This window comes from Chenopodium quinoa, unplaced genomic scaffold (genome assembly GCF_001683475.1).
Source record: "Chenopodium quinoa cultivar QQ74 unplaced genomic scaffold, ASM168347v1, whole genome shotgun sequence".
Lineage (NCBI taxonomy): Eukaryota > Viridiplantae > Streptophyta > Magnoliopsida > Caryophyllales > Amaranthaceae > Chenopodium > Chenopodium quinoa.
In genome coordinates, this window is record NW_018744626.1 from 5,496,311 (window position 1) to 5,507,585 (window position 11,275).

An 11,275-nucleotide genomic window follows, 5' to 3' on the forward strand; every position below is an offset into this window, starting at 1 on the left:
TACAATGTGTTTTATGCTTTATTTATTTATGATATATTATGTGTGGACTAACATAAAGGTTTGAGTCGGGAACGGTTTTTTGAATAAGGGCCTTTAATGGTTCCAAGTTGTAATTTGAATTTATTTGACTTGTTCGTTTGGTTTTTAAACTTTATTTTCGTTTGGTTGACTTTGGGTTGACTTGTTTAATCGGTTTTAAATTTTGAGTCTTCCGCTGTGTATCTTTGATAATTGCCTTAGCCATTTTCACGGTGGCGGTAATGTCTTAGTTATTCCTAAATCGTATTTTTAAAAGAGTAGAATGAGTATTTAAAGAAAGGAATTTCTAGGGTGTTACACCATAGTCCTGTTGTTCCACCGTAGGAATCACATCAGCTTCTTTGGGTATGACTGCCTCTGGGACTACGACTCTATCCTTGTCTGGGTGTTCCATGGATTCACAATTGTCACCCTGATGCCCAATCTTGCCACAATTGAAACAGATCATGCGTAGCCCCTCATATTGAATCTTCCAAATTCTCCCTTTTAGCCAGAATTTCGAAAGCAGAGGTTTGGTGTGATCAAGTTCAACACTTAACCTTGTGAATTGGCCTCGTTGAGCCATTGCAGTGTTGTTGTCAATTCTTATGACTTTGCCAATTTTGCCACCAATTTTATGCAAAAATTCCTTGTCAAAATACTCAACTGAAAGGTTTGGTATTCTGACCCAGGCTGTGAGGAAATGCATAGGAGCATCATCTGGAATGAAATTAGGTATCCATTTCCGGATTGTTAGATAATTGTCATCTAACATCCAAGGGCCTTGGGTAAGCACATGATTATAATCTCCTATATTTGAGAACCTAGCAATGAAGTAATCATGTCCTATGTCAGTAAGAGACAATCCCCCTTTCAACTCCCATTTGCGCTTTAGACGCTTCATTAAGGACATATAACCAATTTTGCTATTGAACATTTTAATGATCAATGTGTGCTTCCATGGTTGCCTGAGTTTCCTCTTTTCTTCTTTTGAAAGGAGGATGATAGGGCATTTTGGATCCTCGGCTATATCATCTGGAGGCTCATCATCATCTGAAATTTCATCCTCTTCATCAACCATGAGAGGATTGCCCTGCACACCAACATGGTTATTAGCAGCAACCATGTCTCTAAATGATGTTGACTGATTTTGCCCTGCTTGGTTCTGAGTTTTTTCATTGACAATTAGATTTTTTTCTCCAGGAAAGCTCTTATTGTGAAGATTATCCTCTTTATTGAAGATGAGATGAGTAATTTTTCTTTTTGGTTTTTTGGATGAACGGGTTATCAGGTCTTGTTCTTGCGGAGAAGGGTCTTTTTTAGTGGATTGCTAAACATCGCCCGCAAATCTCCACATAAAGCCCACAAACTTATATTGAAGTTACAATATTGCCCTTGACCTTAAAAAAAAACACACAACCTCAATAAAAATCAAAGTACGGGGATGTCGAGGCTCGTGGCGGCAAGGTGGTTGGCTCGTGGCGGCAAGGTAGTGGTGGCTCGTGGCGGCAAGGTGGTGGTGGCGCCAGGTCCGGCAGCCACGTCCACCGGCCTGGCGTCTGGGCAGGACGCCCAGCCACGGTGAGTGGCGTTTGGGACAGGCGCCAGTCACTGTGGCTGGGCGTCCTGCCCAGACGCCAGGCCGGTGGACGTGGCTGCCGGACCTGGCGCCACCACCAGCCACGGGCCGTCCTGGCCAGGCGCCCCAGCTGCCTTAATTTTTTTTTTTTTTTTTTTTTTTTTTTTTTTTTTTTTTGGAAAATCAGAAAAAATTTCTAATTTTTTTTTAATGTGTTTGATTTTTTTTTTAATATTTATTAATTTTATGTGTTATTTTTTATAAGTCTAGTATATATATTTTTTATAAAATCAAATAAAAAACATAAATTTCCACATCCTAAATCAAAACATAAATTTAATAAACATAATAAAAAAAAGGCAAAAAAAAAAAAAAATTAAAAAGTAAGGGCGGCGTCCAAACCAGACGCCAGTGCACTGGTGGTGGCGCCTGGCCTGGACGCCAGTGCACTGGTTGAGGCGTCTGGGCTAGACGCCAGTGCACTGGTTGTGGCGTCTGACCTGGACGCCAGTGCACTGGTTGTGGCGCCTTGCCTGGACGTCCTTGCCATGGTTCCGGCGTCCAAACTAGGCGCCACCTCGTTTTCCGTCGAAGACGACGTATCTCTGGCGACCCTCGCCTCTCCGGCCTCCCTGGGCAACCCAGTACGACTCCACATTTGTTAGATCGAGATTTGTTCACTTTGGGTACGATTTTAGAAATGGGCAAAATTGTCAAACCATGTCTAATTTGTGGGCTTTATGTGGAGATTTGCGGGCGATGTTTAACAAATCCCTGTTGAGAGAATTTTCTGTCATTGGTTTTACATAAGGTTTGGAGGAATGTACTGATTCTGAGAAGTGAGAACTCTTACAAGCATTATGGTTTAGGCCCGTTTAGAATTGTTAGTTTTACTAATGAGGGCAAGGTCTGATGAGCTTTCATTAAAACAGACTGCATGCCTGTTTAATAATTGTCATGAATTTGAAAGTAACAATCTATTTTCGACCTCTGAATAACAGCCATATCTGATAAACTGAACAATAATGCAGTAAAACCATTTGTGCTAATAATACTATGGAAAATCAAATGACTAAAAGACTAAGATTGGCAACTATTTAAAGCATGGAAATGAGTCGGATCATTGTGAACATTGTTGGAACAGCATAGGCTACAAAACCAACATCATTTCCATAAATGATCATAGACTCATAGTCAAAGGCAAATAGACTTATCTATGATCATGTACAGTCAATGTAATCAACAGAAAATCAAGCAAAAATGATTTAAAATGAATGGCTATCACAGCAATGCTGTCAAAGAAGCAGCTTCTGCCAGGACCCAACTTGATACTAAGCTAATATTTCCTAAGCAAGTGCAGCAACAATATTAGCTTACAGAGCTGCAACCAAATCAGCGATGAACAATGGTGTGATAACAAGCAAGGATAAACAATTTATACCAACATCAAAATTATGAATCTCACAACAATTGAATTACTCAATTCTGCCCAATCCAATGAATAATGAAGCTAAAGAAATGATAGTAAAACATCAAAAGCTTTGGTAATCAACCACATACCCACACCCAAGTTCTGTATAAAACATTGATCATTGTAGTTCTAAAGGGCAGGAGAATTCCAATTACAATATGTTGAATATGATAAACTACAAAATGTACGCCAAAATCCCCAAAGCTACACAACAAAGATGATATGCCATTGTATCAACTTTAGCATATCATCAGAATCAAAAGATCTCTCATGATACAAGCTTAATGCAAATTGAAACATCAAGTAACTATTCATTACAGAGTGTAAAAACCGACATCACCTTCCAAGGAGAATGATTACGGAAAATGACTTGCTCCAGTGTCAAAATTATAACAAGGGGGATCAGTACCTAAACTAGCTCAATGTAGGCCATTGGAGCATTGTCCCCTCTCCTTGGTAGGGTCCTGATGATCCTTGTGTATCCTCCATTTCTATCTCCATACCTTTCTGGCACTTCAGCAAACAAGGCATGAACAATCTGCTTCTCATATATAAACCCAAGCGCTTGCCTTCTTTTGTGAAGTGAGCCCTCTTTAGCCAAGGTAATCATTTTGTCTACATACTTCCTCACAGCACTTGCTCTTGCTCTTGTAGTCTTAATACGTCCATGCTTAAGAAGTTGAGTTGTAAGGCCTCGAAGAAGCGCACGACGCTGATCTGGGGGCCTGCTAAGTTTAGGCACTTTTCTTCCATGTCTCATGGCAAAAAACCGACCTCCATTATCAATGATACTAAAAAGACTGTCAAAGCCTGTGTTCTCTGACAAAGGAGACAGATATAGTAAGCACGCAACTCGAGGTTGAAATGGAGAATTAGAGCAACAAAAATGACACCTCATTCAAGTAATGGCCAGATTAAAGATGAATCCAATTTTTCAAACAAACCCTTTTCCCTTTCACAGATCAAGAGCACAATATAAGGTTCTAGGCTCAAAGTCCACTATACATAATCAATGTGTGCTAACATATGTATGACAGGTCACAATTCATCTGCCTATAAGCCTCCTTTTAATTTAAGAAACTAAAGCAATCTCTTAGAACCAACTGGCAACTGCTACTGTTTGTATTCCTTAACCAGAATATTCAGTTACGAATTTACAGCTATAAGTCTAATACACTATTGCACTTTGAAAACTATATCCAGATTGAAGTATAAGCTTTGCAAAAAAAAAGGAGCCATACACAACCTTTTCTATAGTCTAATCCAATTATTTTCTTGGAACCAGCTTATCCAAAATCTAGCTACCTTGAAGGAAGCCTCCCAGATCATGAATTCATTCCAATTAATGACCTTAATTAAAAGTTTTAGTCAAAGGCAACAAAATTCTTTTGTCAGCTGAATTGAGATTATATATGAGCGGTACAGTTACACAAGTGTTAAGGAAAAGCGGGGAGTCTAAAACATTAAAGAATGTACTGTTGTGGAAATTGCACATTCTTTTGATCTTTTCAGTACAAACTACGGCGTAATTATATCAACAACCATGTAATCTATTTGGCTAATTTGCTTTGACTGTGAATCAATGAGAAATGGTGTGTGAGAAATAAGACCCCAACATTAAACTGAAAGATTTTATCATAAAAAAACCCAAAGACATTCATTAAGTGCATAGAGAAGCTCAAATAATGTTTCACAGTCACAAAAGATTCCATAGGTACCTAATTAATTAATTCAAATCAAACCAAAGAAAACTGAAAAATCGGCCAAACTCAATTCTAATTGTCCAAAGGAATAGAGATTATACCTGATCCAGAGGGGAATGATGAGAGAAGAGGGCAGAGTGCAGTGAGGCCACTATATTGTGGTAGAAGAGGCTTAGAACTGCGTAGGGATAATCCCACTCGACGTGGTTTTGAGGACGAAGTATTACAGGCAGCCGAAATGGGGAGCTTGCTGAACATGGGAGCCGAAGGAACCGAAGGCAAGGCTGACTTAAGAGTAGCCATACTCCATGTTGTTGATGATGAACAAGCCATCTACCTACAATTTATATAAGAAATACACAATTTACCAATCATACAATGCTACCACAACAAACACACATATCAATCACAAGATTCACAACTCAAATTCCAACACCCAAATCACCAATTACAAAAACAAATGCAGCAAAAGCAACAGCTACATCCCAAGTACATGTAAATTCATTACCATTACCCCGATTATTACCACCTACCAAACGGGCCGTAACTGATTGAATGAACAAAATCATTACAAGTTCAACATTTACAATAAAAACTTTCACATGCCCAATTTTCAACAATCATTCAAGTTCAAAAACAGAAATTTAACCAATTCATTCAAAGTAGCCACCAAAATTCTAGCAATAAACCCACCTTTGAACAAGAACAAAAAAAGAAAACTTCACTTAAGCATTTCATCAAACAGATAACAAGCACACATAAAGAACAATTCTTTTTAGTAATGATTACACTGTAATTTCAAAATGGGCATTAATTTTTAACCAGAAACCATAATTCTGCGCACAAATTCATGAATATAGCAAATAAAATAGCAAATTTGAATGAATAAGTAGAAGAATAAGAGGGAATTTTACCAAGTAGAATGGTACACTGGAGAAGATAGCTGAAGCCAAAATGAAATAGGATAAGGGAGGAGAGAGAAAATGTGAAAGTTTAGCCTTTGGCTCGCCAAAATTAAGGGATAGAAAATTGCAATAGACCCAAGTACCCAACAGATATCCTGTGTTCAACTCCACCTTTAAACTATGGGGCGGTCCATGCAATGGCGGATCCAGGATTCAATGTATGGTAGGTCACAATTCACCACTATCCACCGATATACACCATTGCTCCATTTAAAAAAAAAATACTATGGGCAAATGCCGCAAATCATATAACTAATAAAAAGCTAAACTTTTATACAGGCGACGAGATAGCGACACTTGGCGTTCCAACTTTTCGCCAAGTGTCGGGCCACGTAGGATAGATTTATATAGAATTCAATTTGTAGGATAAAAAAGTTAATTTAGAATTCTATTTTCAATCAAATTTGGATAGAATTTTAGGATAAAATTGTTAATTTAGAGTATTATTTTCGATAAAGTACCAATATTCCATATGTACAAATTAAATTATAATTTTATTTTAAAAAAATATTATAACACCCATAAGTTATCATATAAATTTATTTTTTGTATCATAGTATTTTTTTTGGAGCAAAATAATTAGCTCAAAATGCACCACATCCATTATTTATAATATATTCTAATCAATTAAAACAATATACTTTACAATCTAATATAATTTTATATATTACTGTGTGTAGCCCTGTCAATCGGGTCGGGTCACGAGTTATTTTGGACAGGGTCATTATTTCAAGTTACGGATCAAGAAATGTTTTTCACCAATGTTATTATCATTAGTCATTACATGCCTACTATATAGTTTAAATCATCACAAAAACACATCAATTCCTAACTAATTTTGTATCAATGATATGTTTTAAAATTTGACATAAAGATTAAAAAAATTTCTTAAAATTCAATAAACAGCCCGGGCATCGCACGGGCACAAAACTAGTCTTGTATGTGGCTAGTCACACGGTGGTCATATTGATTTATAAGAATAATCTTGATTTATATATATGAGTAATTTCATTTTTTAAAAAGAGTAACTCATGTAGTCCATAAAAGTAAACCAAATTCATAATACAAGTGAAATCAAGTAATTTTTAAAAATAAGTAATCCCATTTATTATTTGAGTAACTCATGTTCTTTTGTTTTAAAAAATTAAATAATAATTCCACTTATTTAAGAAAGTAACCCCCTTTTCTCATTTAAGTAACCTACATATGTTAGGGTAACTCCATTTACTCATCAACATAACCCTCTATTACTTAATTAATTGTCTTATATGTGATTATGTGAAATAGAAAACCATGTGGCTAAACACATATTACGTATAAGACTTTGTGTTGTTTCAATATAAGACTAACATTATGAAACGGAGGGATCGGAGTACTTATTTTAAAAATGTGAAAGTTTAGCCTTTGGCTCGCCAAAATTAAGGGATAGAAAATTGCAATAGACCCAAGTACCCAACAGATATCCTGTGTTCAACTCCACCTTTAAACTATGGGGCGGTCCATGCAATGGCGGATCCAGGATTCAATGTATGGTAGGTCACAATTCACCACTATCCACCGATATACACCATTGCTCCATTTAAAAAAAAATACTATGGGCAAATGCCGCAAATCATATAACTAATAAAAAGCTAAACTTTTATACAGGCGACGAGATAGCGACACTTGGCGTTCCAACTTTTCGCCAAGTGTCGGGCCACGTAGGATAGATTTATATAGAATTCAATTTGTAGGATAAAAAAGTTAATTTAGAATTCTATTTTCAATCAAATTTGGATAGAATTTTAGGATAAAATTGTTAATTTAGAGTATTATTTTCGATAAAGTACCAATATTCCATATGTACAAATTAAATTATAATTTTATTTTAAAAAAATATTATAACACCCATAAGTTATCATATAAATTTATTTTTTGTATCATAGTATTTTTTTTGGAGCAAAATAATTAGCTCAAAATGCACCACATCCATTATTTATAATATATTCTAATCAATTAAAACAATATACTTTACAATCTAATATAATTTTATATATTACTGTGTGTAGCCCTGTCAATCGGGTCGGGTCACGAGTTATTTTGGACAGGGTCATTATTTCAAGTTACGGATCAAGAAATGTTTTTCACCAATGTTATTATCATTAGTCATTACATGCCTACTATATAGTTTAAATCATCACAAAAACACATCAATTCCTAACTAATTTTGTATCAATGATATGTTTTAAAATTTGACATAAAGATTAAAAAAATTTCTTAAAATTCAATAAACAGCCCGGGCATCGCACGGGCACAAAACTAGTCTTGTATGTGGCTAGTCACACGGTGGTCATATTGATTTATAAGAATAATCTTGATTTATATATATGAGTAATTTCATTTTTTAAAAAGAGTAACTCATGTAGTCCATAAAAGTAAACCAAATTCATAATACAAGTGAAATCAAGTAATTTTTAAAAATAAGTAATCCCATTTATTATTTGAGTAACTCATGTTCTTTTGTTTTAAAAAATTAAATAATAATTCCACTTATTTAAGAAAGTAACCCCCTTTTCTCATTTAAGTAACCTACATATGTTAGGGTAACTCCATTTACTCATCAACATAACCCTCTATTACTTAATTAATTGTCTTATATGTGATTATGTGAAATGGAAAACCATGTGGCTAAACACATATTACGTATAAGACTTTGTGTTGTTTCAATATAAGACTAACATTATGAAACGGAGGGATCGGAGTACTTATTTTAAAATAACATATATATAAATTGAAATAACAAGAATTTCATATTAAAATAACACAAATTTTGTAAACCTGGAGTACCATGCACACGGTACTCTAGGGGTAACATAGAATTTAAGTTATTCATAATTAATTTGTCTTATTTAATTTTTTTTTATTTTTTCTGAAAAGTATTAGCCATAATTGCATAATTCAAGGGTGGGATTTCCTTAATTAGAGCCATGATATAAATCAACAATTAATTAATTTAACCAATTAGAATTTAATATGTATAAAATAGGAAATAAAAACTAAGTTTAAAATAGAATATATTCAATATGGGTAGATCTTTTTCAAACGCCTAAAATAGTAAATGGGACTAACATAATGAAACGGAGGGAGTACAATAGTTGAAAGGCTTGTTCACATTTACTAAACTGAACTGAACTGAAATGAAATGAATATTTTATGAGAGAAGGAAATTAGGAACTGAATTAAACTAATTGGAACTGAACTAAACTGAACTGATTGGAGCTGAACTAAACTGAACTGATTGGAGCTGAACTTAACTGAAATTAAGCTGAAGTGAACAGACCCAAAGTGTATTAATCTATCTACTACCTCCACTTATTGTTATCTGCAACTTTAGAGTATTACGAGTATTATAATTAAGTCTAATTTGTCAATTACTATCGTGTACTAATGTCATTTTGAAAATTACTACCGTGGATTAAAAAAAATTTAAAAATTTTGATTTTACTACTAGATTCCACTTAAAGCCATTTATGACGTCATTTTTTCCATAATCCACGTTTAATCCTTGGTTAACCATTTAAACGACCTAAAAAAAATTCCCCTAAACCATGGTTAGATACTCTAGTTAACTAATCTTCCTCCTTCATCATTGTTAAACACCCTCCAAGCTTCTTGCTCCAAATTCACACTAATTCTTCCTATCTATCCTCCAAGTGCTCCAAGTGAACATGTAATTCTCCTATAATAAATTCGTCTTTAGGGTTTTTGAATTTTAGGGTTAAATGATTATGATTTTGGTTAACTAACATAGGGAATTTGTATATTTCTTCAAATTAAGCTATTAATTAAACATACTATGTGATTTTTCTTTGAATTAAGCTATCAACGAATTCTAACGTAGAATTGTACATTGTTTCTTTTTTTTATCCTCCTACTTCAGTGATCCCCTTACCTTCATTGCTCGAATTTATTTTTTAATCAATTTTGCAATGTAAATGATTCGTTACAGAGTCGTACAAGGTTCGTGAGTCGTGACACCAATTTGTAGAGTGGTGTTCTTCAAGGAGGTTGAAGGTTAGAAAGATTAAAGTGAAATTATGAGAGAGAGAGAGAGAGAGGGGGGGTTTTAGTTTAGCTGGGGTAATCATGAGTTAGGGAAATTTTATTTTTCTTTAATTTTTTTTGGTCGTTTAAATGCTTAACCAATGGTTAAACGTGGATTAATAGAAAAATGAAGTCAGAAATGGTCAGAAATGGAGTCTGGTAGTAAAATCAAAATTTTAAACATTTTTACGGTGGTAATTCACAACTTTTTTTAATTTGTGGTAGCTAGTGTTTTTCAAAATGACATTCATACGCGGAAGTAATAGGCAAATTTCCCTACAGTTAAAGTAATAATTAACTAAGGACCGGAGGTAGTATTATAATTTAACATTTTTTTTCTTAACTTTTCACAAAAACACTATAAAACAACATCCTTGTAATTTTAGCCCATCTTTATTTTAAAATTTTATACCATTGGAGTATTATTTACTGTTTTCTGTGCTTCGTAAAAGGAAACATAGAATTTTAAAAAAGGAAATTTTGCCACTTACTACCGCATATTAATGCCTTTTTTTCAATTACTACTGCGAATTAAAAAAAATTGCAAATTACTACTGTAAATAAAAAAAAAAATGCAATTACTACCACACTCCACTTTAGGCCAATTATGACGTCACCTTCCTCCCTTAACCCACGATAAACCCTAGTTATGCAATCAACAACAAAAAAAATCCCTTTGACCTACAACCTTCATTACACAACACTATGCACTTTAATTTTACCCTTCTAATTGAACCTTCTTCCTAAATTGTCTTTAGTCCGACACTTCATAATTAAAGCCTTTACACTTGCATTTCTATCCTATCGAACTTGTCAAATCACATATTATGCTTAATTGATAACTTAATTCAAATAAAAATACAAAAATCTTATGTTAATCAACAAAATCACAATCCATAAACCCTATATTGCAAAAATATTAAAATCCAAAAATCCTAGAATTCAAAAACAAATTTGTTTGAGGTGAATTACACATTTTTCTGGAGTAATTGAAGAATACATGGGAGGAATTAGTGTCAATTTGGGGCAAGAATGTTGAAAGGACTTTAGCAATGGTGAAGGAGGAAGATCAATGAGAGAGAAAGAAAGGAAAAGGGGGTTTTAGTTAGGCCAGGTTAGTTTACTACGGTAATCATGGGTTGGGGTGATTTTTTTTGGGTCATTTAATTGCTTAATTAAGAGTTAAACGTGAGTTAAGGGGGATAAATGACGTCATAAATGGTCTAAAGTGGAGTCTAGAAGTAATATAAATTTTTAATTTTTTTTATGGTAGTAATTCACAAGATTTTTAATTCACGCTTGTAATTTTCAAAATGACATTAATACGCGTTAGTAATTACCAAATTTTCCTTAAAAAAATGCTCAAAATAAAATACAGCAAAAATTAATTAAATAGAAATAAAAGATTATATCTATAGATATACTTCAATATTTAAATAACAAACCACTCATGCCA

General features: G+C 34.0%; 2 protein-coding genes across 2 annotated transcripts; both read right to left on the reverse strand.

The window, feature by feature from the left end:
- Positions 1–325: 325 nt before the first annotated feature.
- On the reverse strand, positions 326–1,144 carry LOC110700755. Its single transcript, XM_021878355.1, has one exon. The coding sequence runs from the start codon at positions 1,142–1,144 to the stop codon at positions 326–328; it is 819 nt and encodes a 272-aa protein (XP_021734047.1).
- A 1,951-nt stretch (positions 1,145–3,095) lies between these two features.
- On the reverse strand, positions 3,096–5,840 carry LOC110700665 (50S ribosomal protein L17, chloroplastic). Its single transcript, XM_021878241.1, has 3 exons — positions 5,686–5,840; positions 4,873–5,108; positions 3,096–3,887 (listed from the first exon to the last, which is right to left on the reverse strand). The coding sequence occupies exons 2-3, from the start codon at positions 5,102–5,104 to the stop codon at positions 3,478–3,480; spliced, it is 642 nt and encodes a 213-aa protein (XP_021733933.1). The 5' UTR covers positions 5,105–5,108; positions 5,686–5,840; the 3' UTR covers positions 3,096–3,477.
- Between the last annotated feature and the right edge of the window lie 5,435 nt (positions 5,841–11,275).

Bases quoted from the DNA above. Each gene is read 5' to 3' on its own strand.
- LOC110700665 (XM_021878241.1), bottom strand. From the start codon at position 5,104: ATGGCTTGTTCATCATCAACAACATGGAGTATGGCTACTCTTAAGTCA. The intron at 3,888-4,872 runs GTATAATCTCTA...CTCCTTTGTCAG, and splicing joins ATCATTCCCCTCTGGATCAG to AGAACACAGGCTTTGACAGT.
- LOC110700755 (XM_021878355.1), bottom strand. From the start codon at position 1,144: ATGGTTGCTGCTAATAACCATGTTGGTGTGCAGGGCAATCCTCTCATG.